This window comes from Branchiostoma floridae, chromosome 12, assembly GCF_000003815.2.
Source record: "Branchiostoma floridae strain S238N-H82 chromosome 12, Bfl_VNyyK, whole genome shotgun sequence".
NCBI classification, from domain to species: domain Eukaryota; kingdom Metazoa; phylum Chordata; class Leptocardii; order Amphioxiformes; family Branchiostomatidae; genus Branchiostoma; species Branchiostoma floridae.
This window is the reverse complement of record NC_049990.1, coordinates 6,038,580-6,061,068: the sequence shown is the minus strand read 5'-3', so window position 1 is coordinate 6,061,068 and position 22,489 is coordinate 6,038,580. Positions and strand designations below refer to the sequence as shown.

The window sequence follows — 22,489 nt, the reverse complement described above, 5'->3', positions numbered from 1 at the left end:
GCAGACAAAATACAATACATGGCAAACCCAGGCAGCTTAGCTGATATTTGATGCCAACACCAAATACATACATTTACACTTCGCATAGAATACAGTGTCAATACACATAATTTACTCAAATGGTTAAACAAATGGTTAAAGTATACTTGAAATGAAACAACAAGATTACTGGTGTGTTTTGCTGCAATGATAGTGGTAAGGTGTAAATTTTGACCCATTTGACCGTCACTGTCCCTGGTGCTGACCTCATTCCCTACTAAACCACAGGCGTAATGGAAGTACAGTCATATATATTGGAAAATGGAAGTATAATGGGTATACGGCTTGTTCTCTCCTACAAACTGTAAATGCAGAAACTTTCGCGGTGGTTTAATTTTCACGGTGGCCGCTTCACCGCGAACTTAAAACCTCAGCGAACATTTTTCCATGGCAGTAAGAGACTACAGTGCATGGTGCTACCGCGAACTTAAAATCACCGAGAAAAGTCCTTTTTCCGCTACCGCGAAATTAAATCTCCACGAACTAATAGGCATTTACAGTATACTAGTATGCTGAGCAATATTCTGGACTCTGGAAATCTTCATTGTAATTTCAGGTTTGCAATAGCAAAACTCATCTTGTTACTTCATTTCGACACAAAAATTTTGGCTTGAATCCTAAACTGGGACAGTACAGTCAGCTGGAAATACCCGATTAGGTGTGTCGCCAGAAATGACTCATTTCAAACCCGTCTCACATGCACTTGTGACTCAGCAACGTCAACCATTTACGCTTGAGTTGCACTTAAACCAAGAAGGTTGGCTTTTTTTTTACTCTTTTTAAACCACACTGCTTTAGACAACTATTTTTTAAAGCCTTTTCCTTCAGCATTCTACAAAAATACGGCAGTTCAAATGCCTTTACATAGAATGTTTAGAACAGGTGTTGAACAGCGTGTTACAAATGGGATTCCCCTGGGGGATTCCCCGTAGCTTGGAGCATGCGTCGTATATAATAGTTTCCCTTTCCAATTCTTACATGCACGTACGTTACTGTTCAAACTAGACCGTTGCCTAGAAGTTGGCGCTGTAACTCGTAGACTTCCAACTCTTCAAAGAAGGATCATTTTGGAGTTGATAATCGGATTGTGGCCTAAAAGACTGCAGTTAACAACAGGTGAGATATGATTTCTGCCATATTGACTCTTTTTTTCACACTTTATCAAATTACCGTTAAGTGGTTCTGTTCTTGTATATAGAATACTAAAATACATGTAGTTGCGGTATGTCTTTCTGGCATACTAAACAAACCATATCAATCTCGAGTAATGCTAAGCTTTTTTCATTAAACAGCTTTCAACGAGTTCACACGGTGAGTTGTTACAACTACATGCAAGTCACTTCCGGGTTGAACTGCGCAGTACAAAATGGGAGGACAGCTACGGAGTTCGCCAAGCTTTGTGTGGAGACTGAGCGATCCCCTGGGTGTAGGAGCCACCTCTACTGTGTATAAAGGCGTGGAGAAGGTGCGTAGACATGTGTTCGTTGTACAAAAACTCATGGAGGGGGTGGGGTATAGTATTCCCTACCAGGCTCTCGCCTGGTCGAATATGCGAGTTTCGCCAAGTTAGGAATTAAAGCCCAGTAGGATTTAATTACGTGGCCGCAAACTGTACTAATCGGCTATCTAACTCCTCTGGTATGTTTTCTGTTTTATTTGGCTAATTTCTACCATCAATCAGCGACCTTTGGAGCCTGGTAGAGGCTGCAGGGAACGTTGTACCGTTATTGTATTGTACTGTGAAACCTGTACAGGTGACCATATTTACACAAGGATCGCCTGGCCAATATCAACATTTCTGGTGGTGCCTTACATAACTTTTCTCTATTAATCCCAAGTCGTACCAATCCTGGGAATAGTGATCACCTGTCCATAACGACCAAACTTTATCGGCTCCCCCGAATGGTCTGTTGGGGCAGGTTTGACTGTACCAAGGACTTGAATGTACATGTAATGTATGACTCATCGTCACGCCCTCGCAACGTTCTACAGTTCTATAACCACTTCAAACCTTCGTAAACAAATATCTTCAAGCTGTATTCACAACTAGGTAGTAAAGAAAGATACTCCATGGTATTTCTTCAGAAACTTTATTTCAGTTGTTGTAGAATTAAGAGTCGGGTCCATTGTTTTTGCTGACGTGGACTTAGCCTATACTAGTACCCGGAAGTAACTTGTGGGCAGCTTTTAGACGCGGAGTGACACTAATAATGTTTGTACTTGTGCTATGGTGGTAGGAATAACCTGACTAGGTGTAAATCGATCGGCGCCATCATTGAAAGAAAGTAGTACTCGGGCTGTCAGGTACGTTTATCTTGAAGTGCGTTAAACAAAACTTACTCAATGTTGCAAAGTGCTGCATGACAGTGTAAAGGGTATCTAAATAAAAATATAATATCTAAAGCGAAAGGGTATCTCAATAAACTCAAACTCAGTGTGACAAGGTGGTATCTCCTTGCACTTGGGGCACCGCACCGTTGCGGCACTGCGGGGCTCGTTCACTAGGACACTGTAATTTTTGGCCGATTTTTAAAAATCATTTAGCTATTGCGTAATACAAATGTACATAATTTTTAAGTATGACTTAAATGACAACAAAACACAAAACGTAAGAAAATTTGTTCTCTGAAATTCGTTGAGTAATCTTTCAAACCCCACAGTGCCACACCGGTGCGCCAAGTGCAGTGAGACACCACTAATATTATAACTGGCACTAAAACGAAAGCTTTATATCTTTTTAAGTCGATATCCTGGTATATATGGAAACGTCATCACAATATTCTCACAAAAACAGCTGTTACATTCGTCTACGGGTTCCCTCCACAAAAGAGTACGTCGCATCTGCATCAAATAATATGAAAAAATGACTAAATGACTACAGTGGTCACGTGATATAAAATATTATGTATGAATAAAATCACACAATCAGTTTGATATCAAGTTAAAGGTACGTCAGAGACGAACAGCATCATCACTCAAACACACGCCACAACAAACATAATGTCTGATAGATATTACGATCATAGCGGGAAAAATGTTTGACCTCCCATTTATAAATCCTTTGCCTCAAGTCAATCCATTGGTCTATTAAAAGTGACGAAAACTTCTGACTGTCTTTCAGGTGATTATCGTAAAATTTAGAGACATCAATCGGGATGTCTACCAGATCGCTATCTCTACCCTGACATAAATGAAATATGCAAGTAATAAGTCTGATCCCAGCTTCGGTTGATTCCGATGTTTAACGAAAACTCCCGAGGTCAGATCGAGTAGATGGCGACAAGCTCCGATGTTTTGCCGACTGGGTTGCTGTCCTATCCGTTGACGATGGCAGACAGGGAGCCGATCATCATCATCATCAACCACTGCGAGGCGATGTAAACAGGTCCGCCGGAGTCTGGGAGCACAAACACCGCCTCCCCCGTCAGCATATAGCCGTTGCACTCATTGGCGGTACAGCACCTGTAGCAAACCTGGAAGTTATGCCAGAAATTATTGTAGATTTTGAAATTTATGTTGACGCCTTTGCGGACATCGCGAAAATGAAAGGAGGGCTGTGTCAGTTTCACACCAACGCGAAACCATTGCGACGCGAATAGAACTTTTCATTACGTTACTAACGTTACCGTAACGTAACAGAATTGTTCCAACTACAAACTTGTATCTAAATTTTAGAACAAGTGAAAAACCAACATTCCCGTTCTCCCACAAATTGAATGTTAAATTTTAAATTTAAATGTGATATTTTGAATTCGGTCATCTTTGAGGGGACTTAAACTGTCTATAAAAGTTGATTGAATTTACAATACATTATCACTTTTTTGTCCATATTCAAACACCGCAAACTTTGTCTTTGGTATCAATGTTCGTCGTGAATATATCAAAACGGTCTCCTGCTTTTGCTTGTGTCGTAGCGCCATTTTTTGTTAGGACCAAGGAGCTTTTAGATCCACCCAAGAAGATTTTGGCGAGGCCTCAGGTGCGAAGTCCATAGAGATGTACTTTGGTGGCTATGACCTCTTCTTGCCCTTCACAGAATGCTGTTTTTGGCAACACCACCGGGACGAGCCTAATAACTAGGGCTGGGTACCGGTACAAAAAATTCAGGTCCAGGTCCGGTTCAGGTCCAAAGGATCAGGTCCAGGTCCGGACCTGAACCTGGACCTGATGCAGTATGATTCATACCAATGGTCCATTTTACTACAAATAGATCTGTTTGGTGGAGAATTAGACTTACACCGGCGTTTTAAAATCCTTCAACACTAACTGCACCTGTGCGATTGGCTGTAAAACTTGGTAGAAATTACTATAAACTCTACTCTACTTCACTCTTGTTATTTTCTTCCACCTACAAGCGCCAAAACGTGTGAATGCCTGATAAAATAAGCTGTTAATTTTCTAATCGGTCCAACATCCGGTCCACCTAATTTTTTCAGGTCCGGTTTTTCTGGACCGGTCCAATAAGAAAAACCGGTTTTGCACCGGTACGCTGTACCGATACCCAGCCCTACTAATAACATAGTATACACCGAGACAAGGTGGTTACCTTGGTCCCATCGGCATCTTCCTGACAGTTCTCCAGAGCGAAGATGTCGTCACACTCCATGTTGTTGTACTCACACGAACGTTGGTAGGATACCAGCTGGTCGCTGACGGCGGCCGTTCGGACGACCTATAACGTTGGAAAATCAGAAGAGAATTGAAACTGTGCACTATGTCCTGAACACTGACATCCATTCTTAGTCACCAAGGAAAGATGCTATCAGAAACATCTGACTCTTTAGAGAATTTATCAAGTTGCTTAATATATTTCGTATCATCTAAATTGTTGTATCGACCAGTTTCGATAAGCGTAGTGGGTTCTTTAATGTGTTTCTTAATGTGGCTCTCCTCAGACAAAGGACCCTGACGTCCCTTGTTTGAGGGACGTCTTTCTTGAGTCAAGATAGGAAATTTAAGTGCCGTTTACGAGGGCTAACATGGGGGCCTGCTAGAGTCGAACTCAGAAACTTTATATGTTAATCCAACAGCACAAAACCACAAGATCATCGAGTAAGTCCAGATACATTTGCGCTTTCTTGCGTAGATGACATTCAACCAATTCACTTTGCGCTACCTGCTGCCATTACTTACCCAGCACGCACCGCTGCTACAAGCCTGTGTTGTGTTGGTGTTGTTCCGAAACTCCTCGGACAGCGTTGATTGGTCCACGTCACAGTGGCCATGACTTGCGTCACACACGAAGCACTCAATGGGAGCCTAGAAAAAAAATAGAAACCTGTTATGCCATATGCAAGCATACTCTTTTATCGACAAAACAACAAAGTATGTAATAATTTGTCTCTCATCTCAACGCATCTATCCCATAACCTATTTGGCCGTCCAGGCACCATAGCGGATCTGACAGCCAGTTCCCTCCAGTTTTCTCGGTTTTGTGTTCCTCTTTATATCATTCGCTTGGTGCCATGCTCGTCCATATTACCCTACAATCTTTTCCGTTGCTTACCCCTTTTTATTCTACTTTGGACGGTTACGTTTCCATGATCGTTTTGGCATGGTCCCAAAGAACATTAATATATTACAGTCCCATGACTTTGCGACGCTGTAATTGTCATAAACTCTAACTCTATATGTTGCCAAGTGTTACATGCAGTACATACATTTAGATTCTACGCCATTCCATATCAAATATCAACTTTAGTGTGTCTTACCGCAGTTGGGTTTACCTCGTATTGGAGGAACTGTTCTCGAAAATAGGGCAACACTGAATAGAAAGGAAATGATGAAAAGACACAATCAATTTTGCATAATTTGTTAAGGACCACAGAGACCGCTGTGTTCACCGGTCAAAGTCTATGAATTACAAGACTATAGCAACATAAAGATGAAGATATCGTCCATCCTTGAAATATTTAGCGAGTTGAAGCTAGTTCTCACCTCGCTCGCAGTGAGTCCCCATCGAACCGAAGATGCACTCGCAGGTGTAAGAGTCGGCGCCGTCCACACACGTGGCGCCATTGAAGCACGGATTGGATGCACATTCATCAATGACATCTATCAACAACAATAGAAACAGTTACAGGCGTCAAGAATATTATGTCTTCAGAGAAATTTGTGGACAGCATAGAGAAGATGTCAATGGATCTTTATTATGTATATTACATGGGTACATGGCTATGTTGATGTCGATAAAACCAAAACGAAGGGTACGCTTGATTTCGCGAATACGGGCCTCCTAACGGCTTTCTAAGGTACTGCAGCAGGGCTTTTCTTGTTCCTACATGTCATATGTGTTGTCCAATCGTTTGTTTGGTAATATGTAATATCAGTAACATTATCAACTGCTAAACGTCGTTCTGGCAAACCAACACACGTCTTTGAATTTCGAGTCCGGACTGCAGCATTCGTTAGATTCGAATGACCGCTATGACTCACTTAGAATTAGGGCACCTGACGTCAACAGTATTGCGATCGTTGTTTTGAACTGTATTCAAATAACTACGGTCACACAAGCAAGCAAACAAACGAAAAGGCAGACAAACCGACACACCGAGAACAAAACCTCCATACGCAGAGGTAATTAATTAAGTACTCACTGTTCTCGCAGTGTGTCCCGTTGAATCCAGCCACGCATGCGCAGCTGTAGAACGGGTCGCTGTCCCAGTAGTTGTCGTGCGTGATGCAGTCGCCGCCATTTTGGCACAGGACCGAGTCACAGGGCGGGTCTGCGTGAAAAGTAGACACGTTTCTATGTTGTTTAAATTACAACGACACAATACATCACAGGCAGCAATGCTGATTTTAGGAGGTATCACAGTATCACACATTAATGTAAATTGGACAGATCCGAATAAAAACAAAAAGTATTTTCCAGAGCACAAATCTTTGTCCGGCTTTTTGTAGGCACAAGTGATTTCGTCGTTTGTGTTTCCTTGATACGTATACTACTCATAGTCTCTACCACACTCCGGGTCGCTGGAAAACGATAGAAATGGAAAAAATAGAGGAGTAAGCCAGCCAGAGAACTATAGCCGGCTAGGGGACAGCGTGTCGCGCGCTGTTCCTTTTTCCAGCGACCCGGAGTGTGGTAGAGACTATACTACTCATGCATGTAACGCATTTAACACAAATCAACGTACCAAAAATCATGTAATCCGTGCATGACACTGATATGCTAAACTGGAAAGCTACAAGCACAAAACCATGGTATAAACAATTAATTGACTTAAAAACACGTCAACAACACCATAAAATTCAACTGACCAACGCTGCAGCGTATTTCGAGGTTGGGCTCATTCACCCAGCCGTCAGCGCTCCATAGGAAGAACCGTCCTTCCGTCTGGTCGGGGTAAGTCGCCGAGTGTCGCGCTTCCATGCGCACGGGATAGGATCCCACGGACTCCCCCACCACCCAGTTCCAATCTTCCGACATGTAGAACAGCCAGAGATCCGCGTCGAACTTCTTGTAGACGTCCCTCCGTGCGTACTGGTCGGCTTGGCGGATGTAGAGGCCCAGGACGCCGTCATTATTACCGGACACGGGCGCGCTCTGGTCCCATGTGGTGATGAACACTGTAGAGCAGTCTGTGATGGGAAATAGAGAAGAAACTATCAGTACCTCATTGTCTGGGATCTTTTTTTTTGTATTTGGCGATGTTTTGTGCGTTTGCTAAAGGTACTTCTGCTTGGAGATTGATATTGGTGCCAACAGAATAAGCCATCTTATACTAGTAGTTCCGAGTGCGCCTTCATTTCCTGTCATGATGTATTGAGGTACACATAATAGTTTTCAGTGGTCATTGGCCAGGACGTAAGTTGTTGTCAACCCTTATTTCTGTCATTCTGTTCCAGGTTTACAAACATGTAAGGTCGACTCTAGCATATCGTTTTGCCTGAATGCACGTGTGAATGTCATTTGATAAAGCTAACCTCAATAAAAAGTGGTATTTTCTAATAAGTAAAGATTTCAACGAACCAACCAACAAACCAACCAACCAACCTACCCCGTGTTTCACAGTTCTGTCCAGAATAGCCATACGGACATTCGCAGGTGTCCCTCGCGCCATCCTCGCCGGGCCAACACGTGCCGCCATTTTCACAATACCCCCACGGGCAACTGTCATCTGCACAACAGAAAAACAGTCATGTTGATACGTACTTATCTTCTTTCATCCACCGGTGTAATGGCCGAGTGAGTAGAGTGTTCTACTCTCCAAGCAGAGATTAGGCTCCGGCTGTTATTTTAACGTTTTTTAATCGTTTTTATCGGTCTTTCTGTCATTTTTCTTGAAGTACGCCAGGTTTTGACACAGCAAGATAAAATACATAGTAGAAATCCCGATAAAAACGACTAAAAAACGCTAAGAAAACAGCCGGAGCCTAACCTTGTAGAGTAAGGGTGTTCGCCATGCATTCGTTAGGTCGTGACACCGACTCCAGCCGAGTCATACAAAAACTTGGTACATACCGCTTTCTCTGCTTGGCACCCAGCATTTGTGAAAGAGTACGGTAGTTGAAAGCATGTACACCACTTCCAGTGGACCCCCCCCCCCCGTTGTAGTGATGCACAATGTTGTGTGGCCCAAGGGCTATCGAAACGGAGATGGGTGCTGCCCTATGCAATATCTGGTGTGGGAAGGAATTTAAGTTAAACTTTAACTATTTTTATTCAAAGACCAAACATTTTCCAACAGTTCACGTCCAGTGGACTATGTCAGACGTATAAGACACTAGTAGACGAGAAAAACAACACTAGAAGACGAGAAAAACAACCTTTAGAAAGATGTGTCAAGGCCTGCAAAATCACGCAATGTAACTTTGTATACGTCACATGACAAGATAAGAGCCTGCATGTTTCTTTCTTCATCCACCGAATCAGCTTGGCTCGTTTGCAGTGAAAGATTTGCCGTGCAGCGTTCTGCCGTGTCACGTTATGCCTGAGTCGAGAACTGCCAGGCTTTAAAAGAGCGAGTCATGTTCTCTGGACCTTGAGTTAGCGGTCCGTATGATAGGAAAACAATGACTGTGACAGACAACAGTCTTGCGTTGGTGACAGAACTGTTTGGCAAACAAAACATGTTCAATTGTCCTTAATACTTGGTTGTAACTGGTTTGCGGTAGCAAAAGCTGTATGGTTTTTTTTTCTACTCGAGCTCCTTTGCCGGCCACGTCCACGTACTTTTTTTTCTGACGTGGAATTTGTGCCAGGTTCAGACATATTTCATCCTCTGATTGTCACAGATAATAGTAGTGACTAATGGTTATTAGTATATATGAACGTTAAATAACCCCCTTTGGGGACCAAAGGACCCATATGCATACTTGTAGGCTCAATGTTTAATCACATCCATAGCTGGTCTGAAACGTCTTCTACAATACACATTGTCTGCTGTTTTACAGAAATGACTATATAGTCTTTTAGGAAAATTGATACTGAATGAAGGTACAGTCAGTGTCAAAGCCTGTACATGTTTTGGGTACTTCAGTAATACCGGGTCCATCTATACGGCAAATATAAGAATGCTTAAAGTTTATGTAAAGTTTTAAGATGTATTTGAATACGAGAAAGTTGCGGAAAGGTCACATTTTAGTTTAAGTGGCATTTAGAACACTGTAATCTCTGCTTAAATATTCCCGGAGTTCGGACAGTTTGCTTAAATGTTCTTTTTCGTGCTGTGAGTCTGTGAAAGTATGGACTGAAAAAAAACAACGTACCTCCCCCGTAGCCAGGCCAATAGACTTGTGATGAACCTGGAAAATAGAAAGAACTTCATAAAATCCCTAAGCCAGGCCAATAGAATCCCTACAGCATAGTATACAGCTTTACATCAAATGCAACCTACTAGTAAAGTAAGTAGCTCGTGGACAGAACAATTCTTTAAGTTGAGTGTACATACAGTTGTTTCACAACTTGATTCCCAGTTAGAAACATTGACACATACACAGTGATTTTGGAGAAGAATTTGTTTTGGCGATATCACGTTTTTTTCCATTAAAAAAAAAGATGTACATTGTTACTCAAATAATTCGTTTTTACTGCAAAGGAAGGGCATTTCACTTAGAGAAATAACACTTTTCATTGAATGTCACCTCGAATAGTTCCGTCACATAACACTTAACACGAGTGGATTTAACATCTAAAGCAGCATTAATAGATATCTATAGATGTTCAAGACATTCCTGAGAAGTCATCGATAATGTTTGATCTTCAATGTAGCGGTGTCATGGCACACGAGAGCTAGCTAGCTTTGTGTCTTCAGAATGGCGAAAGAATATCATTTAAGCGTCGGCATCAACACTCACCGTAGCGAACAACAGCAGCCAGCACCAACAGTCGCCACATCATCACTGCTTTATAACCAGGGAAAAACTACGGAGAAAGAAAGAAAAACATGAAATGAAGAACCAGAATTTTGCACAACATGCGATCTAATGATGTCCGAAATAAACACGTTATAGCTCTCGTGATTTTAGACATATCTACAGTCACATTTTGACAGAAATACTAGTACTTACCAAAACTGACGAAAATGCGGTGCGCTGGCCCAGCCACTGGCAGCAGGTACCCAGAACGCGAGACTCTGGGCGATCAGCCTTGCCAGTGAATTACTTGTACCATAGGATAATCAGTGGCAAAGTCAACTTCTAACAACAAAAAGACACCATTTGTTTAACCCTTGACCACCTCACTTGCCATGCCATCCATGCCTGTACATGAATTGTTACCTTCTGAAGTTACAATAGAATTCATCAAGGTATCTGTTGGATGATTGGTTAACGTTGCATCAGAATTTCGTCAGTTGTACACAAGACATTTTCCGACACAGCTATATAGACTACATATACGAGATATTTTACTTACGTAAATTAATACGTCTTAAGCTGAAACGTTCTGATGACTTGCTGCAAGTCTCTCTCTAGCATGGCTAAGATAAGATTTAAAAAAAAAACGCCGCTCTGTTGTCTCTCTCATACCGCAACCGTACAATCCTCTAAGAACAACACAAACATAACAGCAGATCCGTTTACACCAAGGTAACCGGTCAGACGCTCTATTTCCCGGCTGTTGTCAGTTCATGCCTGAACTAAAGTTAAAGTCACTTCTTGCAACTTTTGACGTCAAGCGACACAGTAAACGAGAACGTTCCGCACTTTTGGCACTCTTCTGTGACAAACCAAATGGGGTCGCGATGCGAATAGTTCGTGCTGTTCGACATAGTTTATTTAGGCACATAACCTTATTTTCTTCTCTACAGAAGCAGAGTATAGGAACTAGAGGTTGCAATTCATATTGTTATAGTGTGGTGTCGCTGCTTCATTTGTAGGATGCATAACTTCTGTCTTTTCGTATCTCACAACGATCGACACAAATGATTCACGTGCTAATTTTCTACTCTTTCTAGACAACTGGTCGACCATGTGCAGTCAAATGTTTCAACAGCATCAGTTACGGCCGACCATTGGAAGTACAACAGAGGGAATTCGAAGTTCTCAGGAAACTAAAACACAGAAACATCGTACAGCTCATTGCAATAGAGGAAGAGGTAAAGCTTTCATCTGTTTGTTCTCACTAGCTTGTCCATGAATACGTGAACATGAAAAGAAATTGACATTGTGTTATTTCTAGGCGTATGATTACAAAAAAATGCATGCAAGCTTCCAAGCAAAGTACCCGTTTCCTTTGTCCATTATAAATGCGAAAGAAACATGAAAATGTTTCATTAATTTAAAAATACGGAACGTGTATACATAATGAAGTACAAACATTTTGGAATTGATTACACAAATCCACGATTCCGAAGACATTAATGATGCTTGCCATTTTCAAGGCTACTCCAACCTTACTTATTCACCTTAACGTATGTCTAACAAAAGTTATCATTGCAACACAACTACATTTTGCTATAGGAGCCATTTTGTTGGGTTGTTCTTGGCAAGGGTTTGCTCCCTAGGACGTTTTGACAGTAGCAAGTAATACTAAACATATGATCTCACGTAGAGTTCTTCCCGAGTACGAGTGATTGTGACGGAGTTCTGTGGGGAGGGAAGTCTGTACACACTTCTGTCTCAGCCGGAAAACTCCAGAGGTTTACCGGAACCAGACTTCCTGACATTCCTATTCGACATTTGTAAGTATGAATGAACGTTATCCATTCATTGGAGCCACGTAAATCTGTTTCGTGTGTCAGAAATGTCGATTTTCCCCCAAGAGTATATTCAACATGTCACCGTCACACAGTTAAGGGACTTCGACCGTACATGTTGATCATCAAAAGGTCGCGACGTCGACTACATTACACCGATAAAATACACAGAAAGGATAAAATCATAGGCCATGGTAAGGTGTGTATTGACCCCTGATTTAAAAACCCTGAGGTTGTGTTCGCCTAGCCAGTGTTTACACAATCTCTCGCTGGCTGGGAGATTCCGACCGTATTCTTCTCTTGAAATTTACCCCCATCACATTGGACGGGTCTCGGGGACCTGCAAACATTGCCCGATCTCTAACAATCGAGAGGACATCGAGCGTATTACTGCGGAAAATGTTTTTAGAGCTCATAAACTCGACGGCTGCGTGACAGAGGCATTAAGACCAAGCAGTTCTCATTGGTTCTGTTGGGAAAGACACTTTACACAACTCACGTCACCCAGCTGTAAAACAGGTTCCTGACTTCAGATGGGGAGGTAAGATGCCTCCCAATACCATGGAACAATGTAGGGATCGACTGAAGCTATGAAATCTTTGCCTTACCGTTTATAAGTTGAATTTTTACCTACTTTTCCACCCCTAGCGGATGCAATGAAGTACCTCCGCGCTAACGGTTTCGTCCACCGTGATCTGAAACCCGGGAACATCCTGAAGACAGTGGACGAGACGGGCAGAACGGTTTTCAAACTTACCGACTTCGGCGCGGCGAGGCCGCTACAGGATGATGAGATGTTCAGGACGCTGTGTGGAACGGAGGAGTTTCTGGTTTGTGTTTCCAACTATGGTGCTGTTCTAAATGTGTATAGAGTTCAAGTTCTTGCTATATCTATACCTAGGTTGGGCCATGCATGCTTAAACCTAGAAGTCCTTCTTATTGATATACCTGTTTATCACTGTATTCACTTGTTTATATGTATGCATGGATGTAGAAGACCTTACGAAAGTCGCTGTTATTTTATTGTGTCAATGAAATCATTGAAGAATCTATATCACTAATCTCCAAGCAGATTCCTGGTGGCATAACATAGTATCAAAGCCGGCCAAGGAGTACGGCCGGCCAGAGGAGGTCAGACGCCTAGCTACCGGTGCCCGTCTGACTCTCTCTGGGCGACTTACTCCTTGGCCAGCTTTGATACTATCTTATGGCACCGTAGGATCTGCTTGGAGATTACTATATCTCTCCTGCACACTCTATTCCTGTAGCATCCGGAGATATTTGCTCGTGCGGTCCTACAGAAGAACAAGGGCCAGTCCTTCCGAGCCACGGCGGACCTGTGGAGCATCGGCGTCACCATCTACCAAGTAGCGACGGGACGGCTGCCTTTCCAACCGTACGGGGGGCCAAGGAGGGACCGGGAAACGATGTAATGTAAAATTTATTCATGAGAGATTATCAAAAGATTTGAGCAATCATTCTACCATTACATCCACCAGTCTGATTTGGTGTACCTGCTTACAATTTAACTGTATATGAATTTCGTTTTTTCTTTAGAGAGGCCTAGGAACTTTACAAAACAAGCAACAGCAGCATTTATAGTGATCAAACTTATATAGAAACAATCTATACTCCAAAATATCTTTGACACCCTCTGTGTATTTTTGCAGGTTTAAGATTGCTACAAAGAAAGGAAAAGGAGTGATATCCGGAGTACAGACGGAGAAGAATGGACACATAATCTGGAGTAGACAACTTCCAAACACATGCGAATTGTCAGGGTGAGTAGGCATCGGGATAGACATCGTATTTAAAGGTTATGCATATTTGTATAATCATTTTTAGACTCAACTCAAGAGAAGTACTCACCGAATTATCGGCCATGGCCATCATGTGAGGGGGTATTATACCCCCTTCACATTATATACGATCTTCGGACGTTCTTCGCGATCGCAGGAAGGTCGGCTGATTTTAAGATCTTAAGATGGTCTTGCGTATTTTTCGCCTCAAAACTGTCCCCCTCACATATACGCGAGGCTCGTGAGATCGACGGTGAATAAATCTATGATAATAAACCTCCCATGACCTCTTGCACGCGGACAAGGTAACACAAAACGTTCCTCAAAAAAGGCAAGAGATCAATAAATGTTGCTTATTTTGTTGTCGGAATCTTTTTAACCAATGAATGGAATGCGCGAGCATAATAGAAATGACGCAAGAAAAGAAAGTGTGTCACAAAGCCAGCCTACATACTGCCACAGGGGCCACAATGTTAGAATTACCCTCACATTCCCAGAAATTCAATATTTGTAAACAAACGGAAGTCGGGCGAACGTCGCCCGAACGTTGCCCAACTGACGGGCGTTCGCCATCCGATTTGCGCTCGATGATTAATAACTATGTCTTTGCTCGCCTATCGGTCTTCAATCGTTGGATTGACGCAAGACTATTGACCGATACCCTTGCAAGGTACACACGATTTGTACGCACAATCTGCGACTCGGTAACGAGCTGTGCGATTTTGGAGATTTCTTTCGACTAGTCGCATATGTTAAGAACATGTTTCGCTGCACCGCGACCGTCGTAAGACTCCTGAAAACTGCCGGCGATCCGTAAAAATCGCAAGATGATCGTGAGAACACCGGACGTCTTACTCACGAAAATGTCATTCAGAGTTCGTAAACTAGTCTTCCGATCGAATCGCGCCTATTGTGAAGGGGGTATTACGAATGCAACCCACGTTCACCAAGCGCAATTACTTTGTTTATATAAACAGGTCATTGAAAGCATTACTCACACCTATACTGGTCAGACTTCTGGAGAGTGACCCGTCCAGAGAGTGGACCTACGATGGCTACTTCTCAGCCGTGGAGGACATACGGACCAGCAAGGTTTGTTTGTTTGTTTGTTTATCAAGGAATCTCCATGAGTGTTGACATACAACCACTACTCTTCCTGGAGTCCTCCTCCATAACATATAATAAATTATAACTACATGTAGTACTATTTGCAAAACGTTGTCATACTAATACTTATCACCTATTTATAATACATGGTTATCATTGAATGAATGTATGAATGAATAAGACCTTTATTGCACGTTTCTGCTTTCACAAGCTAAGTACAGGTCAGGATGATAAAGTTCTGAGTAGTTCTGAATAGTCTGAGGACAAGTACTAGTTTTAGTGAAGTATTATAAGAGCGAGTTATCTAAATACACGCAACTACAAAGTCTAATGTATGCTAATATGTACAGGGTTCGACTCCTTCGCTTCTTACAACAGCTGTAAATGTAATGAAAGATGGTGCTTAAGGTTTTTTAACAACCTTACATGGTGAAATGTTGACCTACATTATCGTGGTTCTTTGTCCTAAGGTGGTGAGCGTCTTCATGTTCCGTACAGGGCGGGTGGAGAAACTCTTCATGCACGGAGAGAGCACGTGAGTTACATGTATAAACCACATCACGGTTACGAGTGCGCATCCGCAGCGTGATGCATTGTGGTCTAGGTCAACGTTTAAGATTTCTATTTGTCTATCCGGTTTGCAACATGACCAAGGGTTGTGATAATGAGTCAATTATAACAAGTGTAGTCCTCTGTAAGGCGACAGAACTTTGAAGAGGTAAAATTTAGTAGATGTTTATCAAGAATAGAATACTCTGTTTTCCAAATAAGACAAGCTACGAAAAAATATATCAATAGCCACATGTTTCATAAATTAATTTCACATGAGTACATGCATGCAGAGTATGTTGAATAAAAAACTAACAGTGTCGACCAATTTCTTTTATCAAGCATTCGGGACACACTAATGATGCTTCACGTATGACAGACGTTTAATTAAGGCATAGTTAAAGTGGACATGAGTTTAATGCTCTACGGTTGTTCCTTAGGCTAGCAGAATTTCAAGAAGACATAGCTTCTAAGACGGATGTGAGAGCTTCAGAGCAACAGTTCTTCTTAAAGGGTAGACCCTTCAACCCTGACCCGCTGCAAACTTTATCATCATGGACTCACACAGACGACCAGGAGCCTCTCGTTCTGGTTACATCTATGGACGATAACTCCAGAGCATACACTGTTCCAAGTGTCGGTACGTTTTGGACTCACAGGAAATAAATCTTGTTAATATGCTTTCATCTTCCCCATGTAAGGCTTAGGGCTTGTCAGTCGAGAACATCGTTTCTTCCAATCTCTGATCCGCCTTAGAAGACCCCATTTCCGGATGTCGTTCAAGTCTGTACTTCATGTTTCTTGTATGATGTCTTTCCATCTTTTCCATGGCCTTACAGTGTACAGTGGACATTTGCCCTTTGGCGTATACATTAAATCAATTTCGAGGATTCTTTGTCCATTTATCCCTTTGTTGGACTGTATATCATATATCTCAAGTACTAGTATTTCCCACAGCAAGATATCAGGTTCTCAAACATTTGGATAGGTATTTATACGTTCAATTTCAGGTGGCATCCTTTCGTTACTGACCGAGCAAAATAAGTAGTCCAACGCGTGTTTAACAAAGAAATACGAATCAACAATAACCTCGATATCTAAGCTTTATCCACGTCTTCCCCATAACATTTGTATGGCCTCCTATGTGAAAATATCTGCTTACTTTAGATCTATGTTTATGAGCCTGTACTTTTTGTCATTTACATCATCAACTCATCGATCTCTCATCTACCTTTCAGGAGAAATCCCGGAGTTTCCATACAGACCATCACTTCAGGAAGATGCGGAAACTGCAAAGGTACACACAAGCTAGATATATGTATTATCGAAGTATCCTTCCTGTTCTAAACATGTTCATCATATTCAGCATGATGATTACTGAAAGGTAGCTTTTAACCAATCCACTGATCCGGATAGAGTAAGTGTAATGACTGTAGTTTGTAAAATCACAGGACATCAAGTTGGCGGACAAAATGTGTTTGAAATGTAGCTGATTGGTTTATGATCATGCAATGTGAAACTAAAAGATGCTGTTGTCTCTTTTTGTCTGAAGGAAATCATGTTCGTCGTTCACAAAATAAGACGAGCATCTTGTCAGTTGAAGGATGTCATGTTGTTGCGCTGGACGGCGGTGGAATGCGTTGTGTAAGTATAAGTCCTTTCATCGTTCCACTTGCGCATGAGTCATGAATAAAACACGTCTGGACATTGTTAAGAGAGCCGAGGCCACATGTATTTTAACATACATGAAACATGGTTGAACTTTTCACAAGTCAGGGGCCTCAAACTTGCACCATCTCATGCACAGTTGGATACATGAACCGACTTGTAGTTGTCCATGTCTTGACAATATCCCAAAAAGTATATCAGTAACTTTTCTGTTGGATTCCATTCTTGGAAAGTTGCTACCGTGAAAAGAAACATTCTCTTCAAATGTTACAGATATTTCGAACCGTGTATTCTGCATAACGTATTAAGTAAGCCCGGCTAGCTCAGTCGGTAGAGCATGGGACTCTTAATCCCAGGGTCGTGGGTTCGAGCCCCACGTTGGGCGAACAGCTTTTTAGCGGCGTTGATGGAACTGAGAAGACACGTATTCAATTCCTGACATTCCTTCCTTTCTTCTTGCTTTAAGTATTGTCACTCACTTTCCATAGCAACAAAGCGGATGCCGACCACCACTTGTGTTTTTGTAGTGGGACGCAGCTATTTGCATATCAATATACAGTATTGCTGTTGACCTACATATAGACCAACCTGGCTCAACCGTTTCCATAACCTTCTGGCAAAGGCAACAACTAATAAATCATGGGAAGTTAGCCCGGCTAGCTCAGTCGGTAGAGCATGGGACTCTTAATCCCAGGGTCGTGGGTTCGAGCCCCACGTTGGGCGATCAACCTTTTAGCATCGTCGGAATCGAGAGGTCCGTATTCGATTCCTAACATTCCTTCCTTTTCATTTCTTCTTTCTTTGAGTATTGTCACTCACTTTCCATAGCAACAAAGCGGATGCCGACCACCACTTGGTGTTTTTGTAGTGGGACGCAGCTGTTTTCATATCAATATATTGCTGTTGACCTATATATAGACCAAAAAAATTCTGGCTCAACCGTTTCCATAACATTCTGCAATTCTGCCAAAGGCAACAACTGATAAATCATGGGAAGTAAGCCCGGCTAGCTCAGTCGGTAGAGCATGGGACTCTTAATCCCAGGGTCGTGGGTTCGAGCCCCACGTTGGGCGAGCAGCTTTTTAGTGGCGTCGACGGAATTCGATCCCTGACATTCCTTTCTTTTCCTTTCTTCTTGTATTCTCGTATTTCACTCACTTTCCATAGCAATATAAGGAGTTCTGAAATTCAATTTGCAAGTTTTCATGTGTTCTTCCGGTATTCTCTGTTGTGAGCTGAGCAAGCTTAAAATAGGTTATGTTAGAAGGTCAGAAGATCGGCAGATGTCTGGAATAAACGCCTGAAGTAAGGTTCACTACAATCCAGTTGCGCTCGCCTACAACGTTGGTGTCTCGCCAAAACACTCTATTCCATTGTAAAGGCACTTAACGCGGCTCCATTCAATCCAACAATGTGCAAAATGATAGGTGAGATAGTGAAAGAAGAGGGGTAGGCTTCTGCGTTCCAATACGGTACCCTAGACACAATGGATTAGTAACCCACGGCCCTTACGGCCCAAAAGGCTGTTAGAGAGTCCATCGCCTTTCCCTTATATAAGTATATATCGTCATTGGTCTGGTAAAGTGTTGCCTGTGGGAGTTAAACTAGCAACTATGGCAGACAAATGGAACGATTTTGTTGTACTTGTCTGCAGGAAATGTTAACGTGATTTGTTCTGCTTGCAGACACTCGCTACGTGCGGACTTTGAAAGCCTCATGAGTCAAGTGAACGGCCTGCGCTTCTTAAAGTCTGCCTTAGACGCCGCCTCAAGGACCGTCTGTCATCTGTAAGATGTTTTAAGTTAACATTCAGATATCTTGAAAAGTTACATTTGTCTGTTTTTAGTATTAGAGGTCCAACATAGAAAGTTTCAAGTTAACATCCAGATATCTTAATTTTTTTCGGCAGTACAGGTCTAACATCGAATTTTCCACTATCCTGTTGCAATTGTCTTCAAATTTCATATGGCCAATCACCTACAGACTATTGGTCACGTGACCTTGCGGACCCTTGACGTCAGTGATTGGTCATAAGTTCTAAGAAGTTTATGCCTTCCACCATCATATTTTCGTGGTCGTTGATTAGTGTTATGAGAAATATATTTCACAGTGACCTTACGACAATTCCTATAGACACTCATTACAAGGAGGTTAAAGAAAGAGCTTTAACCTCCTTGCTCATTACAAGAACTTGTAATTTTTAAATCGGCTGTTCTTTTATCTGTTCAAATACATCGGATGTGGTGTTGACGTCATAAACTCGCTCCATACATTTATCGAACTTCGTGCATGTGATAACTTTCTTATCGTCGGAGGAAAAAAAACAACTTTGATAGGTTTTTTTTACAGGTTTTACCGAACCCCTTTTTATTGCAATGCGATTTGTTTTGTGATGGCTACCCTGGTCCCAAGCCCGTTATTGAACAGTCTCTATGATCGGCCATTGGCTTATAATAATAAAACCTGTACATCATTATGAAACATAGGCAAGATGTGTCCTGCAACGGTCCTCCAGACGGTCATGGAAGCAGCGATGAAAGATCCCCTGTGGGTCACCCCGCCACATCACCACCCGTTCACACCAGTGCTCAATTTACACAGGTAGGGCGTCTGGGCAGGCCTCTATTTATTCCTATTTCTGTCATTTTTACCCAGGGTTGTCCACTCAGTGATTTACACTGCCTTGCAGTGGGGCCATTCATTACACAAATGAAATAAAACATTCTTGAACTAGTTAAACTGTAATTACCAACACAAAAATTGGACTCACACAAATTTTCGACTAAACAGCACCAGTCGTTGTCGAGGAATGAACAATCCACTGCTGTTGTGACGTCACCTTTTTTTTGTTAGAAATTACAGTTTATCTCGTTCAATAATGACCTATACCAACACAGACGAAATTTCAAGTTATGAAATACAACACGTGCATATGGTGACATACAGACAGAAAATTAACATACAACGAATGAAATGAATGAATAATAATTGTAATGAAACTACGTATGACGAGTATAGAACGTTTTCCACGTGACGTCATCGCGTGTTCGCCGCCATGTTGGTGTCTCTATTTGTATTTCGAATTCACCATAAACTATAAACTATATCACCATAATCATACATCTTTGTCTATGTTTTGGTAAGAAAAAAAACAAGTATTATGAACATCATGCCTAGAATTTAACTTCATATCAGATCTGTATTACGTACATGTCTAGAATGTAACTTCATACCTAATTGCATATCTAATCTATGCCATTATATGCACAGAAGACCACCACAGAATATGTATAATGTATGAAATCAACACATTCACAGCTAGAGAAGGAGTACGACGACATGATGGCCATCATGCTGTTACTTGAAGGCCGTCTAGAAGGTGACGAAGCTTTCAGACTTCCCCTCCCGAGCGCCGATACGCTGTCTGACCTACAGACGACGTGAGTGGATTTTCAAAGTATTCATTAGGTCGTATCAAGTAAATTTTATGGATGACATCCTCTGGAGATGTTGATAATAATCTCTCTCTGTCAGTCAGTCTATACAGACTATGACACTTTTCTACGCAAAAAGAACCTAAGCGACAGAGACGACTTCAATACATAAATATAATGATCCTAATTATTAGAAACTAGAGACCATAAACGCTGTAGCAAGATTTGAGGCAATAAAACATGGTGTCTCAGACTACAAACATTTTATTTCTGTTTTCACGATATACAAAACGGGACACTAGTGTGGTAGCCTGGTGTCGCCACAACAACAAGAAAGGCTACTTGTGCTGATATCACTTCTTCTACTACACCCTACTAGTAGGCCATCACATGGCAACTTTTCCTTGTCATGTTGACCATTGCCGGACGGAAACGAAATTTCTATTTTCTTGTCAAAATCAGGTGAACATCGATGCGAGCGCTACTGTCATCTATAGAATTTACTTTCTGTGGCCTTAATATCGTCATGAGTATTTCTATCTAGAAGCCGCCAACATCCGCTGCACCAAGGTGTGTAGTCATCAGCCGATGAATGGTTGCTTATTGTCCTCTATTGTAGACCAGGCAAGATAGACTTGGACTATGTGCGGTCAGAGCACGAAAACGAATATTCAAGCAAACGTTCCGAACAAAAGGAAGAAGATTTAAGACGGCAAAATATTTCAGCGGAGATTACGGAGTTATCGTAAACACCATTTAAAGCCTATTGGCGGAAGGCCGGGAACAACATTTTTTTCTTTTGAGAATCGGACGAAAATCAATGAGAGCGCTAATGTCATCCATAAAATTTACTTCCTGTGGCCTTAATATCGTAATGAGTATTTCTAGAAGCAGTCAGCATCCGCTGCATCAAGGAGTGTAGTCATCTGCCGATGAATGGGTGCTTATTATCCTCTATTGTAGACCAGGTAAGATAAACATGTTGGGACTACGCGCGATCAGAGCACGAAAAGCAAACTTTACAAACAAAGGAATGAAGACATGAATATATTAGTAGAGTTGAAGGTATCGTTTATACCACTAAAACCATAACTTTACCTTTTCATATAACCACTCCGTATTCCGAAAGCTTGAATAATTACACCTACATGTATATCTTTACATGACCTTTAAATGTCGTAAAAATGAAACTGATTTAACTGACGTACCCGAAACTAGCTAAACGCCCATTTACTGGTTTTGTGATAGCAATTGGGTTTTGATTGCTTTGAAATTGCTTTTGAATATACATTTTGTACCTTTGTATACGTCTGGACTACGGATATGGTGTGTGCAAATGTAAGCGTAGCTTTGCGCATGCTAGTATTCACAATATGCAAACTACAGCTCTTTTTTTATACGCACACAGTGACACCGATCTACTCATTTCCTATTCATGAATGTTTTTTTGAAATTGCTTCAGCTTGTCTAGGATACAACACATTGAAGAAGAAATCTCCAAGATCCATCAAGAATTCCAACGCCAAAGGAAAGAAGCCAGTAAGTTGTCCTGTTGCATCATGTATAACTTGTCCAAAACTTGCCAATAAAACATGTCAAAAGCACCTCAGAACATCTAGAATAAGTAATACCACAGTTCGTAGTGCGCATGTGCAGTCACGGTGTATTGTGGTGTATGATCAAAGCTCAATGTCCCGCATTTGTTAACAATTATTTTGCAACATTTCCGCGCGGATTGTGCACTTCAAGG

At 41.8% G+C, this 22,489-nt stretch overlaps 1 protein-coding gene and 3 non-coding genes across 4 annotated transcripts in view; all 4 read left to right on the top strand.

Annotated features, from left to right (window-relative positions):
• The first annotated feature begins 903 nt into the window (after positions 1-903).
• The window catches only part of LOC118428072 (inhibitor of nuclear factor kappa-B kinase subunit epsilon-like), a 25,696-nt gene continuing 4,110 nt past the window's right edge, over positions 904-22,489 (top strand). The window contains exons 1-16 of the mRNA XM_035838037.1: positions 904-1,155; positions 1,332-1,504; positions 11,442-11,582; positions 12,038-12,167; positions 12,831-13,012; positions 13,451-13,611; positions 13,853-13,963; positions 14,959-15,073; positions 15,559-15,623; positions 16,078-16,277; positions 16,876-16,934; positions 17,190-17,281; positions 18,991-19,092; positions 19,792-19,906; positions 20,624-20,745; positions 22,202-22,278. Coding sequence (XP_035693930.1) covers positions 1,406-1,504; positions 11,442-11,582; positions 12,038-12,167; positions 12,831-13,012; positions 13,451-13,611; positions 13,853-13,963; positions 14,959-15,073; positions 15,559-15,623; positions 16,078-16,277; positions 16,876-16,934; positions 17,190-17,281; positions 18,991-19,092; positions 19,792-19,906; positions 20,624-20,745; positions 22,202-22,278 — 1,771 coding nt within the window. The 5' untranslated portion in view covers positions 904-1,155; positions 1,332-1,405. The remainder of the gene's footprint in view (positions 1,156-1,331; positions 1,505-11,441; positions 11,583-12,037; positions 12,168-12,830; positions 13,013-13,450; positions 13,612-13,852; positions 13,964-14,958; positions 15,074-15,558; positions 15,624-16,077; positions 16,278-16,875; positions 16,935-17,189; positions 17,282-18,990; positions 19,093-19,791; positions 19,907-20,623; positions 20,746-22,201; positions 22,279-22,489) is intronic.
• Positions 17,618-17,690, top strand: Trnak-cuu. Its single transcript has one exon. It is a non-coding gene; the product is annotated as a tRNA-Lys (tRNA).
• Trnak-cuu lies at positions 17,956-18,028 on the top strand. The gene has a single exon. It is a non-coding gene; the product is annotated as a tRNA-Lys (tRNA).
• Positions 18,306-18,378, top strand: Trnak-cuu. Its single transcript has one exon. It is a non-coding gene; the product is annotated as a tRNA-Lys (tRNA).